The sequence below is a fragment of the Brienomyrus brachyistius genome, chromosome 3 (assembly GCF_023856365.1).
Source record: "Brienomyrus brachyistius isolate T26 chromosome 3, BBRACH_0.4, whole genome shotgun sequence".
NCBI lineage: Eukaryota > Metazoa > Chordata > Actinopteri > Osteoglossiformes > Mormyridae > Brienomyrus > Brienomyrus brachyistius.
Genome location: NC_064535.1, coordinates 25000786 through 25019533, shown reverse-complemented (window position 1 = coordinate 25019533; position 18748 = coordinate 25000786). Strand labels below are relative to the sequence as shown.

The 18748-nt window shown below is 41.5% G+C and overlaps 1 protein-coding gene across 4 annotated transcripts in view; it reads right to left on the bottom strand.

The window, feature by feature from the left end:
* Positions 1–7972: 7972 nt before the first annotated feature.
* Positions 7973–18748, bottom strand: part of dgki (diacylglycerol kinase, iota) — a 41705-nt gene continuing 30929 nt past the window's right edge. For all 4 annotated transcript variants that reach the window (XM_049007068.1, XM_049007069.1, XM_049007070.1 and 1 more), the window contains 12 exons: positions 18469–18569; positions 17706–17785; positions 15551–15595; positions 15394–15463; positions 15217–15257; positions 14645–14763; positions 12534–12583; positions 12379–12416; positions 11629–11749; positions 11342–11378; positions 11100–11199; positions 7973–10892 (listed from right to left, as the gene is read on the bottom strand). In XM_049007068.1, coding sequence (XP_048863025.1) covers positions 10776–10892; positions 11100–11199; positions 11342–11378; positions 11629–11749; positions 12379–12416; positions 12534–12583; positions 14645–14763; positions 15217–15257; positions 15394–15463; positions 15551–15595; positions 17706–17785; positions 18469–18569 — 919 coding nt within the window. In that variant the 3' untranslated portion in view covers positions 7973–10775. The remainder of the gene's footprint in view (positions 10893–11099; positions 11200–11341; positions 11379–11628; positions 11750–12378; positions 12417–12533; positions 12584–14644; positions 14764–15216; positions 15258–15393; positions 15464–15550; positions 15596–17705; positions 17786–18468; positions 18570–18748) is intronic.

Genomic DNA, 18748 nt, shown 5'->3' with positions numbered 1-18748 from the left:
TACACACGAAAAAAAGGATTTGCTATTAAGCGGCTTGGGTTAGTTAACTGGGTTACAATACCAATAAAATCTGTAATCTAAAATCTTAATGAATTAAACATAAATAGCACAACAAAGGATTAGCTACAACCTGAAAGCCAATATCTGTTACTAACAAGTTACGAATTTACGGGATGGTTAGCGCCGCTGAAGTGGGGGTTGTGGCGTGGTCGTTAAGAGTCAGACCGCGGTGTAAATTTGTAGAAAGTTGAAACTTCCCTTACCCAGATGTAAGTTATTACATTCTGCATGACACAAAAGACGTGTATACTAGTCTTCTTCAACAAAAGTTACAAAATATTAAGCTAAAGTTTGTTAAACGTCAAGCAAACGACGCGATCTACTGCTCAGACGAAAACAAATTATAAAATGTCACATAATCGCCGCCCGGTCCCAGAAGTAGGAGATGTCCGAGGAAACCCTAACCATTAATTAATGTACAAAAGATATAATTTATTTATGGACTACACTGTCAGAAAAAAGTATACTAGTTTGTAAGTTTGCTTGTCACTGGGGCTATACCCTCAAGGGTCTGCCAGTTGTACCCCAGCTGTATAGGTAAATGTACTTCGTAAGATTCAGAAATAGGCCCATGCAAGGTACAAACAACATCTTTCGTAGTTTTATTTCTATATCTTAAAAGGTACATTTACCCGTGGCCTGTACAGCCCCAGTGACAACATAAATACAAATTGGTTCCCTTTTTCCATGTTCTATAGTGTGATTTAAGCATTAAACTATGGGGGACAATGAACATCAAGTAACATCCAAATTATTTATTAATAATTGCACTCTGTCCATTCACCACCAGTAACTGCAAGACAGCTAGGCCACTGAAAGCGAAGTGCACACACAAACACTGAAATAGGCCTTTAATTAAACTTCGTCCCTAATACATCTGGAAAACCAAGGGCTGTTGGTTGCTTGCTTTTGTTCAGAATCGCATATGAAAATATTTCGACTTGTGATGCGTATAGGGCTTGCGTTAGTATTCGGGTTTGTAAGAAATCTGCATTCCCGGAATCAACGTCGCTCTTCCTCATGAATTAACGCTGTCCGCGGTGCGCATCACTGTAAAACAGCCTGAGGTTTTTAAGTCAAAGGACTGGCAGCAGTGGTTGCCACACTGTAAAACATTTATCGTGAAATTAACAGTAACTTACTGGCAACAATTCTCCAGTAGTTGCTGTACTTAATAACACAGTAAAATTACCGTAAACCCAACTACAGTAGTTTTTAAGCATGCTGTAGAATGCAGAACTTCTCCGTAATAATTATAGTAGAACTTTATCTACTATTACGGTAAAATGATATTAGTACCGTTGATTTTACAGTTAATGTTGAGTTTGATTCCAGATTTTACCGATTACGTGTACGTTTTTACCATAAAAACAAACGCTGTTTTGCCATATAATTAACATAAATACTGTATTACTTCTATATAAAGTTTTGCCATAAAATAAAATAGGAGTTTACTGTACAATTACATGCGTAATATGAAATTGTCTATAATATAAAATACTCTATGTAAATCAAGTTTTGCCATGAAATAAGTGTTTTATTATGATATTAACAGTTCTGACTTCAGTTCTGATACACACGAAAAAAGGATTTGCCGTTAAACAAAGCGGCTTGGGTTAGTTAACTGGGTTACACTACCCATAAAATTCTGTAATCTAAAATCACTATCCCATGTTGGGACGTAGTCGTTATGAGTGAGACAGCGGTGTAATTTTAGGCCACTTAAAAATAAAAAATTGGTTCTCGTCCCCTCCCGACCCGCCGAAATGCCTCCGACCCGAATTTTTTTTTAATTTTTTATTTCGTTAAAATCGCATGGAAAATGACGAAATTTGAATTCCCCGCGCATTCCACATCGACGATTGATCCACATTCTGTAATCCTAGTCTTGGAATGGTTTCATGAACCTAAATTTGTCTCTACCTGAGATGGGCTGGTGCAAAGATTTAAATCTGGGGAAGTAATGTGGTACATGTTCTTAAGTACTTGTTTGTAGAGTTGCATTTCCTTGTTCAACCATTCAGGTTCCTGTATTTTGTAAATTCCTCGTGTTTTAACATGTTTTAATACACTTTCTTTCTAGATATATATTTTAAAATCTTGGTTGTTCATTTAGAATGGGAATGACAAACAGAATATTGGTTTCAAATAGTATCATTTTTATATTCACGAATGAAACATCAGCATAAAGTATCCAAATCCATAGTTGGGAAGGCATTTATGAGATACACATGGATCAAGGAATTTACATTCTTGTATTTTCTTACATTTAATATATTTGAAACGCAACAAACTGGAAGAATTGAGGAGGCGTACTAAGTAGGTCTGCTCTCTTCGGTATGTATTTTCAAATATGTATTTTCTTACATATTTGACAGTCCAAACAGTCAATCAAAATTTGTAAAAAATAAATAAATAAATAAATAAATAAATAAAAATCCCGCCCGCCCTACCCACCCCCTCCAAAAAAAAAAGGACGAGAACCATATTTTTTAAGTGGCCTTATAGAAAGTAGAAACTTCCCTGTCTAAGATGTAAGTTATTACATTCTACATGACACAAAAGACATATACAAGAAGGATACAAGTATACTCGTATACAAGTCTTCTTCAACAAAAGTTACAAAATGTTAAGCTAAAGTTTCTTCAAGCAAACGACGCGATCCACTGCTCAGACGAAAACAAATTATAAGATGTGGCATAATCGCCGCGCGGTCCCAGGAGTTGGAGATGTCCGAGGAAACCCTAACCATTACTTAATGCACAAAATATATAATTTATTTACTCTGTATGACTTCTATATAAATAAAGTTTTGCCATAAAATAAAACAGGGGTTTACTGTACAATTACAGGCGTAATATAAAATGGTCTATAATATAAAATACTCTATGTAAATTCCCTTAAAATGCCATACAAATAAAAGTTTTGCCATGAAATAAGTGTTTTATTATGACATAAACAGTTTATAGTAATGATTTGAGTTCTAATACACACGGAAAAAGGATTTGCCATTAAACAAAACGACTTAGGTTAGTTAACTGGGTTACACTATACCCATAAAATCTGTAATCTAAAATCTTAATGCATTAAACATAAATAGCACAACAAATACTATACCCTGGTATAGGGATACCCTGCTTCCTTCCACAGTCCATAAGCAGACAGGAGTCCAAAGTTCTGAATGATTCATAGACATAAAACTGGCCTTAAATAGATCATCAAGCTGTCACGATGTTTCCTGTAGTTGCCCAGGCAAAGCAACAGTGTGTGGGTGGGATGAATTACCGTAACTGATCGGGTCTTTGTGTGTATGTGTATGACTTTGAATTTTTTTTCTTTTGAAAAATGCTAGGCACGTTGAAGTTGCGCTTAAAAAAAACTGAAAATGAATGCAGGAAACGGTACATTTTAAAGACACGTTTGTAAAATACAACACCTGTGTATGTTACATTTTAAAACATTTATATTTTTTACTTTTGAAAATAAGAAAAAACTGTTCATGTTGCATTAACCATGACTCATTTGATAAAAGCATACAAACACTTTGTACAACACCTTTGAAAAATAAAACACACTCTTAGAAAAAGGGTTCTTGGGGGTGCTATATAGAACTATAGGGGTTCTAACCCTAGGAAATAGAACTATTGCCTTCAAAAAGGTACTATTTCTTTTAATTGAACCCTCTATAATGGTTCTATATAGATCCTTTTGAGGGTGCCATACACATACTAAGCTATAGAAAGGTTCTGTGTTCGATCCCTGGGTTGGGCGTAGGAGTTTGCTCCCGTCATAAGCATGAAGTAAGAATACAGTTAGAGAGTAATAAAATGCAGTTAATTTCTGACTTTCCCAAAATGTGTAAGTAAGTCATATAGCATCTGAAGGGCAGCGTCCCGGCAAAATGCGTTTAGCTTCTACCATACCATTCTATTACTGTGACCACTTAAGCCCTACTGGGGAAGCCTGGGGCAGGCGCCAACAGTCACTCTATTACTGTGTCAACTTAGATTCACCAATTAACCTAAGTTTTGCAGTGGGGGGGGGGGGGGGTCGAACGCAGGGCTTTCTTGCTGAGAGGCAGCAGCGCCCTCCCACCTAGAAATGTTATGACTCAAGTTTGACAAGCCATTTCTCTGAGTCTTTCCATATTCCTTCTGAAGCGCAAGGTCCTACGCCATTTCTCACAATTTTCCCATAATGTACGAACATGTCCCATTCCTTCTGAAGAGCAAGGTCCCAATCCATTTCCAGACAAAATTTGGTCAACTTTCACCTTACCGTTTTCACAAAATGGCACTTTGGATCTGAGGTCTTAGAAACTCCTTGCCCAGTTTTTGAAGACAGGTGTCTCTGGTGCTTTCTTGTGTCCCAATATGAATTCAGTGCCATCCACATGAGAAATGCATTATAAGTGGAGACGTCCCAGATGTTGGACAATAGCACATGTAGTTTTTTTTTTCCAGTTGCTACAACTGGGCCAGGAATTGATAAGACCTCAAACCTATAATGCCATTTCCAACATAAAGCGAGGTTTTGCTGGGAACATCTGGCAGGAACATCCAGAAGAACTTTTCTTGCGTCCTGAGGGAATCAGGGGACATTGAGCCTGAATGGAAGACCATTGCTGAAGCTGGTGGTGGACACCGGCGGTAAAGGGAGCTGTCAAGCTGAAGAAGGAGGCCTTCCATGTCTGGTTAGCCTGTGGGACTCCTGAAGCAGCTGATAGGTACCAGCTGCTCAAGCGGAAAGCGGCTTTGGCACCCAAGCAAAAACTTACGTGTGTGAGGAGTTTGGTGAGAGTTTTGGGCAACCTTGGAGAGATTCTGGCAAACCATCGGGCGACTCAGGAGGGGGAAGCTGGGCCTCACCCATGTTCCAATGAGGGAGACCTGTGTGGAAGGTAAATTTTGAAGATCTCCAGAATCCCACTGAAACGCCTTTTTGTTGATGCATTATGGGAAAATGCTGAGTTAAGGCCTGTCAAAGCTGGCTTAAAAAAACCCCCCCAAAAAGTATGAATTTCAAAGTATATTTTCTTGAAAATAGTTTTTTTGGAATTTTGACACATTTTGTCTGGAAATAGCCTTGGACGTTGCCTTTCAAATGATTAATAACTTAAATATAAATTGCATTTAAGTACATCCTGTACTTTGTACTTATGAGTATTGGCCAATTTCTTATGCGCGATCGCATAAGGGGGGTGTCATTTTCCTAAATGCGAGCTGATACCGTAATGTTATGTCCATGCGTGCACCACACAGTTTTTAGTGCAAACGATGACTCAGTATCGGCGAAGCGCGGATATGTTGACCGCAGTGTTTCACTGAGCGTCTGTGTGGGTTTGTGACACAAACATGTGTTAGTGTTTTATTTTTCAAAGGTGTGCAAAGTGTTTGTATGCTTTCATCAAATGAGTCATGGTTAATTTCATTGAGTTGCGGGTTCAGTTTTTTTGGGCTTGGTCTTATTTTGATGTTGTGATTTTAAGTTTTTCACACTAATCCTAAATTTTATAAAAAAAAGAGATTCATCATACGAAGGAATTCAAATATTACTGACAATTACAATACAGACCTAGTCCATCATTGATAAATTGACTTTAGACAGCTGATATAGGCTTACGTGCATAAAACAGCTTAAAACGTAAATAACATCATACATATCAAATTCTTCCTTCAATTTAGGCCATGTGGAGCTATACTTGCATAGTAATTTACCCCTGGGATCAATAAAGATAATTTTTGTCATAAAAAACTGCTGGTGAAATCCAAGACTGTGCTTTTCAGATTTTTTTTAGAGTTGCTGAATTGCGGCAGTCTTCTTCTGAATCACACATTAATTCACTATTATTATTTCTCCTACAGAGAGCAACCTGGGGGAGGTGTAAAGAGAAGTTCCCCGGGGGGATCAATTACTATCACTTCATTTAAATTACATTTTTGGCCAGAATTTGATATTGAATGAGCGGTTAATGATACATTTTCTGTAACCGCTTATCCTATTCTGGGTTGTGGGGCGGTCCAGAACCAATTCTGGAGGCTATGGCCACAAGGCAGGGAACAACCCAGGATCAGGTGACAACCCATCGCAGGGCACACTCACACACAGCTTGGTAACTCCAATGAACATCTGGATGTTTTTGGATTGTGGGAAGAAACTGGAGTCCCTGGAAGAAATCCCATGACAACACAGGGAGGACATGCAAACTCCACACACACACACACAGCCATGACAGACTTGAACCCTAGTCCCACAGATGTGAAACAGTGCTAACCACTGCACCCCCCCTAATTAGGAGCCCTTGTCATGCAGATTTATCACACATTCCGTTGTGTTGTGATATTTATGAGTCCAGTGTCCAATAATTTGTGTAAAATGTGTTACAAAGGACTATATACAGTATAGTTTTCAATTAGCAAACCATAAGGAGTTATTTACTGTCACACTAACAAAAGAAATTATATGTAAATCTGTAGAATCGTACCTGCTATATTTCAGTTACTGTTGTATGTAAGTTATATTTACAAGGAACGTGCATAATATCGCAAACACTGGACAAATTTTGTTTCCATGTAGCCGTATATATTTGGCTTGTTTTTAGGCTTGATTTCTACATCTTACTTTGCACAGGGGGCTTACATTATACTGACAAAAGTATTGGGACACCTGGCCATTACACTTACAGGAACTTTTATGACATCACATTCTAAATCCATAGGCATCAACATGGAGTTGGTCCCATTTTACAGCTATAACAGCTGCCATTCTTGGAAGGCTTTCCACAAGATTTTGGAGCGTATCTGTTGGAGATTTTTCTGCATTCACCCAGTAGAACGTTTATGAGGTCAGACACGGCTGTTGAATGTGTAAACCTGTTTTAGTTCATCCCAAAGGTGTTTGATGGGGTTGAGGTCAGGGTTCTGTGTGGGCCAGTCAAGTTCTTCCACACCTAACTAACCCAACCATGTCTTTATGGACCTTGCTTTGTGCACTATGGCACAGTCATGCTGGAACAGAAGAGGGCCTTCCCCAAACTGTTCCCATAAAGTTGGAAGCTGAGAATTGTTCAAAATGTCTTGGTATGCTGAAGCATTGAGTTCCCTTCACTGGAACTATGGGGTCTAGCCCAACCCCTGAAAAACAACCCTATACCATTATTCCTCCTCCACCAAACTTTACAGTTGGCACAATGCAGTCATGCAGGTAACGTTTGGTCTGGTATCTGTCAAACCCAGACTCGTCCATCAGACTGCCGGACAGAGAAGCGTGATTTGTCATTCCACAGAACGTTTCCGCTGCTCCATAGTCCAGTGGCAGTGTGCTTTACACCACTCTGTCCGATGCTTGGCTTTGCGCTTGGTGATGTGAAGCTTGCATGCAGCTTCTCGGCCATGGAAGTCCATTCCATGAGGCTCCTAGAATGCTGGGGTTGATGCCAGAAGAAATTTGGAGTCAACAAAGTGTTGAGACTATGCGTCTCAGCACTCGGTGATCCTGCTCTGTTAGTTTACATGACTTGCCACTTCGTTGCAGTTTCTGTTGTTCCTAAACACTTCCACTTTGCAATAATACCATTTATAACTGAGTGTGGAATATCTATCAGTGAAGAAATTTCATGAACTGATTTATGACAGTACCACACTCGAATTCACTTCAGAATGACCCATTCTTTCACAAATGTTCGTAAACCTGACATCAGTAATAGCTAGGTGGTTGATTTTATACACCTGTGGCAATGGGTCTGAATGAAGCATCAATGATTCAATGATTGAGAGGTATGTGCCAATACGTTTGTCCATATTGTGTAGTGTTGTGTAACGTAGTTAGAAACAATGTTTTTGGAGAATTGACCCCTACAAAGGAGCGCAAGTAATCTGCATTTTACAAATGACATGACAACACTACAAAGACATCAAGCAGATCCCATCTGTATTTATACAAATGAATTTTTTTTTTTAAAGTAAATCCAATGTGTGTTGCCATCGTGAGTATATTTCAATTACTGCACTCAGAAACATATGAAACATTTAAACGTTGTATATTTGGCACTACAGACTCCCCTTGAGATGAATTTGTTATGATAAATATATAAATCTAGAGGGATGCACATCCCCAGGTATCCTACAGTAAAAACATAAAACCTGGCTTACAAATTCTGTCAACAAACAAGTTTCTTGAATATCTGTAGCTAAGGGATTCTTACCGAGTCCAAATTTATCACGTAGCCATCAAGTGAACCGAAGGGAAAAACAAAATAGTCTGTTACATGTTTGTTTGAGAGGCAGCGGTCACTATGCAGATGTGTCCGGACTTCCATTATACCGCGAATACGCAATATGGGGTTGATACGGCAAACAGGATCATACCTAAAATATAATCTATCATAACATATTAACCATTCAAGTAATTCCATAATTTAAAATACACAAAACCAAATCTCAATTCAATGGTTAAAATATTAAACCACAACCAAGGTGAGTACTAACAGTAGATACACTTCATAATGCCACTTTCATGGGAGGAAGAGAACCTTAGTTATCAAAAATACCCATGCAGAACAATGTTTATAAAACACAAAAATATAGAAAATAATATATTGTATCTTTACACATATTTACGTAACTCAGATTCCAGTGGACTTCACTGGGTGCAAACATACCCTCAAGCATGATAAAAAGTCGACACACTTGAGTGTATATGTCATGCAAATGTTTGTGGTAAGTGGTTGAAATCATCTACTCGAAAGACACATTTTGATTTCATTTTGGATGCGCAATAAATACACCAACCGGTCAAATGAACACATCGTCCAGAAAGCTTTCTACAAGCTGATTGACTTCAACGCATCGCAACTGGTATCCCCTTGGTTGATAAAATAAGTCAAAGGAAAGAGAAATAAAAGAAAAAAAGTCAAAATATACAAACAAAACAGAAAAACACCCACTTTCACTGGTTAAAAAATATACACTCCACCACAAAGCTTAGTGGTGTTTCAAACAACCACCTTAAAACATTAATGTAATGTAAAAAAAAAAAAAAATCCAGAATCATAAATACATAAATGCACAATTTTCGTTCTCTCATATTGCATTGAATATGGCTCAGATTTTTTCTTTTTTTCCCCTTAATATTAATAAGCACAATAACAACACTACACACCATAAAATTAATATAGAGAATAAATACCTTCTGGGCAGACTTGGCTAAAAGACGGGGCCGAGTTTTTGTCTTTCGAAAAGATCGGAACAAAAACATCAAAAGTTTATCCAGGGAGGTGTCTGGCCTCTTTAGTGTCCCACGGAAAGAGAACGTACAGTCTATTCCAGGGGCTGAACTCAGTCTCTGAAGCCTCTGGTGGAGCGTAGAGAACATCTCTCAAACACAATGGAGCAGTTGTAGAGACCCCCCCCCTCCCAAAACACCCCTTTGGTGACAAACAGCAGGCTTAAGTGCACGGAGAAGGGAGGATGGTGCTGTACACTCCAAAGGAAGAAAACTTAATATCTAGCCAAACATGGGCAGGCAAGAACAAGTCAGCAGGAGGAAGAACATTCATCCAGTAACATTCGTTCAGTAACAGACATCCAGGCAAAATTAATTCTGTAACGTTCATTCCGTAACAAACATCCAATAGCATCTGTTCAGTAACATTCATTCAGTTACAAACATCCAATAGCATCTGTTCAGTAACATTCATTCAGTAACAAACATTCAATAGCATCTGTTCAGTAACATTCATCCAGTAATATAAGCACACTGTCAGACATGCAACTAAATTGGGGAAAAAAAGTTTTTTATATATGTTATATATGTATATATTTGTATATTTCCAACCCAAAAATACAAGCTCCCAGTGTGTCATACTGCTCACATCTCAAAAGACCTCAAAATCCTGTCAAAATTATTTAAAAATATACCATAATGGAATGTTCAAGGCTGGCCTAAGCCTCGACCCACGAACCTTGGACCCATCAAATGCGGTGTTGAGTGTCAATCGGGTCAGAGCAAAAATTTGAATCACAGGACAATAAGATAGATCACAGGTAAAAGCAAGCTGGGAGGCTGGCCGGGTGAATGTTCTGTGAGGTCCTCGGCGTCACTGACATTACTAACGGGCTGCCCTGTGGGATTGATGGGGTCAGCACAGCAGATTAATTAATAATGTAGTGCCATACGATATAATATCTATAATGTGGCAGGACACTACGTGGTAGTGTTAACATTGGAAGAGGGTCCTAGCCCTACAGAGTGTTCAAAGACACACAGAGTCCGATAGGAAAACTCCGATATATCAGTTACCACATCTACAGAATGTCCCGTTAAATAAGGACCACGCTCTCCTGTCACGAGCTCCCAACTGCTGCTCCGAGACCCAGAGTGTTCATGGGTCTACAACCTTACGGTGTCACCGCTCCTATCGACAGCCTCCACAGGCGCTGCTACAGCCAGACGTTCAATAAATAAAGCAATAAATAAATAAATAAATAAACGTCAGAAGTGATCCCGCCACAGCGGCGCCAACGGAAGGAATCAAACTGATCGCCAGCGTTGCACAGGCCTCTTCTAGACGGCTGGCCCGTTTTTGGGGTGGAGAGGGCTAAAGTACTCCACACCACAGTGCCCCCCCCCCGTTCCAGTTCTCCAGCGAGCTGCGTCGATCTCTGGCGGGACTGATCTCGCCTGCTCTCCCTCCAGGGAGAGAAGAGGTTACTCCCTCATACTGCCGTCTCCAGGTCCTCGCGGGTGATGCACTTATACTGCTGTCTGCCGTCAAGGTAAGAGGCCAGCTCCATGTCCCCGGATTCAAGAGCCTTGTCTTTGGGTGTCTTGCCCTGAAAGAAAAACGCACCTCCTTTCAGAACACAATGGGGATTCCTGAGGTCAGGATAATGTAGCTTGACTCAGATAATCAGATAAGTATTTCTTTCCAGCCCTTAAACAATATGGCAATATCCCTAGCAACTGGGCTATGGTTATTTTTTTGTATCTCTGTCATGTGTCATTGCACCAGGGGATGAGTCAGCCTCTAGTCATCTTACCTGGAAGTTCACCTTAGTGAGTGAGGCTCCAGCATCGACTAGCATGCGGCACACAGTGTGCTTTCGCTGGGAAGCTCCTTTGTGCAAAGCTGTTTCTCCCCTTAAGCCGAAAGACAAACACGCGGCTTAGGACACAGTACATACCAATCTCATAACAATTCTGGTTACTACAACATCCAATAGGCGATCACAGGGACACTACATTCATAGGATCTTTAGTGAGTTAAAAGAATGTTTCCTACGTTTCACTGTCAATTAAATCCAGGATAATCTTGGAACCTGAAAATAAGAGAAAACGAAATATTATTTTAATGTATTGCTATTACAAAAGTGTAGCTTTAGATCTGTACTAGCATTCCTGCCCAGTAAGACTATACCAGCTTGGGATTTAACGCTGGGATTTCAAGAAAGCACCACCCACGTGCCGAGGGGACTTTCCTGAAGTGACTTTTGGTCAGACTTCCGCAGGGAGCAATTAATAGCCGTGACACCCTCAATTCCCCCAAAGGAATTTAGTGCAGACGCTCACCGTGCTCCAGGATGAAGCCAATGACTGCAGCGTGTCCGTTCTGGGCGGCTATGTGAAGCGCAGAGCAGCCCCCCGAGTCCCTCACCAGCAGACTGACCCCACTGCTCCAGGAGCTGGAAAACTGTACGCAGGCTCACATTTAGCCAATTTGTCCAGCGCTTTGATCCAAAGCGACTTACGGTAAAAAAAAAAAAAAAAAAGCTGAAATACAGTACAGGGTCACAATATCGAACTGTATGTGTATGTGCTTGTGTGTGTGGATTAAGATTATATTGCATTGTTGGGACCAAATGTCCCCCACAATGTGATAAAAACCCGTTATTCTGACGTTGTGGGGATCATTTTTCAGGTCCTCACAATGATCTGTGAATGAAGAGTCCCCATAAAGATACAATTACAACTCTGTGTGTGTGTGTGTACATACATGTGTACATATAATAACAGAAGGGACTTGATTAAATCTGAGTAGCCAAGTTATCAGCGGTCATCTTAATGTTTCCTGACTCACTCAACAACGCAGCCCCTCCACTAGTTCTGGCAGTTGCTGCCATAGCGGAGAGATGTGTGAGGGGTGTGCAGCTAGGGAAGGTGGGGCAAGGAATATTCGCTAGTGGCTGCAGCAGAGCCGAGGTGCTGCTCTTCTGCCCCAGAATGGCCAACCACTCTAAGGAGGGGCTGAGAGCCAGTCTCTCTCTATAGTCTCAGGAAAACACAAATTGCACACAACAAGCAAACAAGAAGAAGTCCAACCTTTGGCAGGTCTCCGCAGGAGGCTGCTGTGAGCAGGGCTGACAGGAAGAGTTACACAATTAGAACCACTGGAAACTACCCACAGCAAAAAAACAGTGTTACTACTTCCTGACTTCGAATGGCACTTAAACGTGTGCAGATGGAGAGAGGGATACCTTGTTCTTCAGTCGTCAGCGGTGTTCTGGGAGGAGGAGAAAAAAAGCCGCTGTCATCAAAAACATAGAAACACAGCTTAACATCTAGCGGCAACCTTGACTGGAACTTTGATATAAAACCAATATAAAGCTTTATAAACCTTTCCCATGCTCAACGCTGAAATTTAAAGAGTCACAGTCACAGACTCCTCAACTGCATGGCAGAACCGTGCTTCTGCACTTGAAATACCCAAGACTGGAAACAATAGAAAAATGACTACGGACAAGTTTAAAAGTTTAAAAGAAAATTCCGCTTGTCTGCTTACAGAACTAGTTTAGAATGAGTCATACATGCAAATGACTCAAAAGTGAAACAAAAAGTAACAAATATTGTTCATTAGTATCTTTGGGGTATTTTCCTGTAAATCTGCCCTTTCTGCTTTATTCTTTAGTTTTGTGTATATATTCCACAGTGACAAGTATCTTGCAAGATTCTGAACTGAGTTGTTAATGGACCATGACATTCCAAATCAAATTGTGAATTTGAATTGAATTTGAATCACGGCTGAAAACAGGATGCAGAACTTTAATTCAAATGTGAGTTTAAGGAAGACGAATTAAAATGGAACTGAATTCAACTAAAGTGCATAGTGTAGACACAAGTTTTAAAAATACAGCATAATATTTCAACATGACTTAAGATAAGATAGATCCTTATTGTCACTATTACAGAAATAGTGAAAAACAGTTTACCAGCTCTCTGTTTAGCAGCATAAAAGTAATAAGAGAAATACGAACACAAAAAGAGAGACAGCCATCCTAATATAGAATGAGTGTAGTATGCGAGTCCGTATAGAAGACAGTCATTCCGGGGGGTGGATACTGTTTCACAGACAGTCATTCAGGGGGTGGGAGATGGGCGCATTTGACTGCCTGTGGAATTACACATAATCATGTTAAAAATCTTAGCATATACTGTGTGAAAATGCCATGTTATTCGGAATGAAAAACGCAACACCTATCAAATAAATAATTGTCATTTCGTGTACCATGGTGGGTCTAGAAATATGTATCTCCCTGCAAAAGTGGTGGCTATAATGATTGCAGTACCCAACCAAAGAAACGTTTTGAATTCTTTTCCTACATGCAAAGTCAAAGATATCTGTCAGCTGCCGCCAAAGCTTCACATGATGTCAGTCAACCACTTACAGGCATGTAGTGAACATCTCCGTGAAATTCTGCTGTGAGTGTTCTCCTGTTTTGTTTCCCTAAAGTACACTACGTGGTATTATATCTTCGAAAAAGCCACCATGGCTCCTGAGAAGGTCAGTGGTGGCAGCAAACCAAAAAAGAAAGTTGTGAGAACCACAATAGAGCTTAAAAGGGAAATGATGGCAAAGTATGACAGACAGAGTATGGAATGCTGAAACCCATCCATCCATTTTCCACACCGCTTATCCTGCTGGGTCGCGGGGGGTCCGGAGCCTATTCCGGAAGCAATGGACACGAGGCAGGGAACAGCCCAGGATGGGGGGCCAGCCCAACACAGGGCACACTCACACACCAGTCACTCACACATGCACACCTACGGGCAATCTTGCTACGGGGGGGGGGGGGGGGATGGGGGGGGGGGGGATGGGGGGAAACCGGAGTACGCGGAGTAAACCCCGCGACGACATGGGGAGAACATGCAAACTCCACACACATGTGACCCAGGCGGAGACTTGAACCCAGGACCCAGAGGCCACCCCCAATGCTGAAATAATTTTTTTCATTTATTTCATGTATTTATGGGTTTTAAGGTTTTTATTTATGGATTTAACATTAGGTATGTATCACTTACCTAGTTTGCAATCTAGGTTTGCAATACAATCACCGCCCTTTTTACGTGACACTCTGTTGAGTTTACCCTGAGTATGTAAAGCTCGCTATCCCCACTGGGATATCGCTCCATCAATGAGCTTGTAAACAATAGCTTATAGGGTCAAGTCCCTAATATTGCATGTATGTGTGTATGTGTATGTATGTATATATATATATATATATATATATATATATATATATATAGAGAGAGAGAGAGAGAGAGAGTTGCTGTTACAGATGGGTGCCACCACAGAGGAAGGCTTACAAACCTTGGTTCCACTACAAGGTCCGGCATTCCCGGGCCACCAACCTGGCCCACACCCGGGGCCTCATGGTCCAAGATGAAGACCTCGTCTTGACAGATCTCTGTCACAAAGTGCAGGTGCTCCTGGGAAGTCAGACATTCACAGGGCAAAAGGTCAGACCTTTAAACAAACCCATTAATCAGAAAAGCTTTTTGCTTCCTGCTGCTGTATTCCGGCAACCAACTGACCAAAAAGATGTTTGTTAAACTGCAATCACTTCCGTGGAAAACAAATCAAACATAAACTGATTTCAGTTTGAAATAATCCGGTCTCAGCTAGAGATCTGCATGACTCATTTAAGGTGTTATTCAGGGTAAGTGACTAAGGTCTGCATACAGATGTCAACAACTAATCAGCATTTTTAATTTCCTTTTTTCTATGCTAGATGTGTTTGGTCCTACATTTTTTTAATTGTTAATGATTTCTGGTTTGGCTAGAGCATGGTAATGATATTAGTCACCTGTATCTCTTCTGGATGAATGACAGTTTTAATGTCCTGACTGAACAAGTTCAGCTGCAATGAACAGCTTGCTCACCTGAGCCTTGTCAATGCGATAGAAACGGTCGGCAGACGTTGCTGGAAAAAGAACAAATGGAAGGACAGGTGTTACGAGATGTTAACAAGGTACCAGACTGCGCTAAAAGTATGTGGCTGACGCATCGTCGACGCATTGATGAATTCGGGCCCATCAGTATGTAGGGGTGAGACTTACAATCCAGGAAGCTCCAGTTGGAGGAAAGTCTATGGGCGGAGCCGGGCCGGACCAGGCTTCGGGACTCATCCTGAAACCGCACATGGTGGAGGGGGGTCGGGTCAGGCCCACGACAAAGGCTGGGGGGGGTATGTAACTGAGAGGAAATGTCAGTTACCTGGTAGTGTACCCGGTGGACGCTTGGGGGAGCTTGGTGGAGGTCCTGTCAGAGGACAGTGTGAGATACATCAAGGAGCCACTCTCTACCCCCCCCCCCCCCCACTGCCTCTGAATGTTACAAAACCATAATGAATGCTGAGCCTGGTATTTATATATATGCTCACGGCAGAAAGCACGACTGACACAAACCCTATTACACTGCATTACATCATGATCTGGAATTAACACCAAACGAGGGGAAAATCCAGGCTTGGGAATCATGGAAAACACAAACAGTTATCAACAAAGACACATACGACGCGGCAATCCAGTCCTCACAGATGCAAGAACTGCAGCCAGCGAGTAACACATGAAAGAGTAACAGATGTGTTAAAACATTCTTGTGAAAATCTCTAGCAAAAAGAAAAAATATATATATCCATCCTGGACGCCTCTCTGATGAGGTGTTCTGGGCATGTCCCACTGGGAGGAGGCCCTGGGAAAGACCCTGGACTGGAGAGACTCATTCTCTCCCCCCGGAGGAGCTGGACAAAGTAGCCGGGGAGAGGGAAGTCTGGGCTTTCCTGCTTAGACTGCTGCCCCCGCGACCCGACCCAGAAAAGTGGTAGAGGATGGATGGATGGATGGGGATATATATATATATATATATATATATATATATATATATATATATATATATATATATATATATATATATATATATATATATATATATATATATATATATATACATACACATACATACACACACATTATAAATTAAAAATATATATTTAAAAAGTACTATGGCCAGAGTAAAAGCAAAATTTTGACACTAGCTCACCAAATCATTAGGGAATTTTGGAGAAGCACTACGCCTCTGGTTTGGCCAGGATGAAAGGCAGCGAGTAAGAGGAGCCAGGATGAAAGGCAGCGAGTAAGAGCAGCCAGGATGAAAAGCAGCGAGTAAGAGCAGCCAGGATGAAAAGCAGCGAGTAAGAGCAGCCAGGATGAAAGGCAGCGAGTAAGAGCAGCCAGGATGAAAAGCAGCGAGTAAGAGCAGCCAGGATGAAAGGCAGCGAGTAAGAGGAGCCAGGATGAAAGGCAGCGAGTAAGAGCAGCCAGGATGAAAGGCAGCGAGTAAGAGCAGCCAGGACGAAAGGCAGCGAGTAAGAGCAGCCAGGACGAAAGGCAGCGAGTAAGAGCAGCCAGGATGAAAAGCAGCGAGTAAGAGCAGCCAGGATGAAAAGCAGCGAGTAAGAGCAGCCAGGATGAAAAGCAGCGAGTAAGAGCAGCCAGGATGAAAAGCAGCGAGTAAGAGCAGCCAGGATGAAAGGCAGCGAGTAAGAGCAGCCAGGATGAAAGGCAGCGAGTAAGAGCAGCCATGCTGCCAACCTGACGGACGACACTGGCCGGTGTCATTCCACTCTCAACACCTACACAGTGTCAGTTTAGCGTGGCCACAGAGCGCCAGCTGGACCGAGACACCTAGAGGTACCAAATATAACTACAACTTCCTCTCCTGCACTGCCTTCTGGCATTTTTCAGTGTGACTTTACTACTGTATCATTCATCCAGTATTTATGACGCTGCTCTTGCTAAATTTTGAGCCAATGATGTTAGGATGCGGGTGGTAGTGAGGCTTCCCCCAGCATGCCTGTGCACAATGTTTGCCTTCCTCTGGGTTTCTTCCTACAGCCCAAAGATACGCAGATAGGTGAACCAGCGTCCTCAAATTGTCCAAAGTGTGCGACTGTGTGGCCTGTGAGAGTCATCTGCATCAGGGAGTCCACTGTCTGGTGCCTTGTATCTCCTGGGTTAGGCTCTAGACTCAGAGCAGCCTTGTCCTGGATAAATGGTCGTAGAAGGTGAACTAATGGATGTTGGGATAGGTGCCCAAAAAGTCTGAACGGAACAAAGAAGTTAAAGGCTGCAGTCTCTTTGTGGTACTGCAGAGGATTAGTTGAGATTCTTTACACAATGAGTCAACGTGTTTCTGACTCATAGGCTGATCACAGACAAGCAGGTTATTAATTTGAAAAGGCAAAAGATTAGATTGTAAAAAAGAAAAATAAAAGATTTAAAGTTAATTAGCTGCTGTGAAGAAGACGCTTGAAGGGGGAGGTTCAGCCAAAGCCACCATGACAGGGCACTGGGTGTGTGGGGTCACCCACCTCCTGCAGTCGGTCAATGTAGAGCCTGCAGGTCTCCAGGTCGCAGTCTCCTCTCACCACGACGATGCCGACCGGTGCAGCTGGGGAACACAATGGTATTCACATACAGCCCTCCAGCCAATCAAAATGCTGATACATTACACGGAGTATTTAACTTTATTGAATTCGTTCTTGAATAAATCTCAATTAAGCTGATTAACTCATAAACAGTAGAACCTACAAATGTGCTTATGGGACTGTTACAACAGTTACAACATAGTGGACTCTTTCTATTAAGAGGGTAACAGCTATGTTATCAATAGCGTAAGCTGTAGCTATTACAGTCATATGGTATTGCTACTTTATTACGAGGGTACACTATTGGTCTTATTAATAAGACATAAAATGCTACATTACTACAGGGGTATGCTATTATTGTGTTTTTACAAGCGCACACTATTGCTCTTATTAATAAAGTACGCTAATGCTGCGATATTACGATGAAATGCTATTGGTGTATCATAATGAGGATACACTATTGCTGCTATTAACATGGTACGCTAATGCTACATTGTAACAATGCCTATTACTTTTTCTTTCTGAGGGTACACTATTGCTGTTAGATAGGATATGCTAATGCTAAGTCATTATGATAGCATGCTATTTCTACATTATTAGGAAAGGTACGTTATTTATGCTATTGACAGGGTACGTTATGTGTGCCCATGCTCTTCACGCTGCTGTTTGCTTTGAGGACGCTTTGAACGGCCAGGTCGGCACTCACAGATGTCTCGCAGTCGCTCCTTGTCAAACTGCAGCTTCTCGTATTCCTGCAGACTTATCCGGTTCACCCGGAGACGCAGGCGGTCTGGGACGGCGTGGGGGCTGCATGCACAGGGGGACAAGCAGACCCTCATGTAAACATTACCGCCACCAACAGGAGAGACGAACTGCGGTTGAAACGCTGAGGACTTTTTCCATTCGCAGCTGCTCCCATTCTCAGATCCGACCCTAGCTGACCTGCAAATTCAGTTTTCTGTGCATTTCTGCAATGCTTAGTGCGC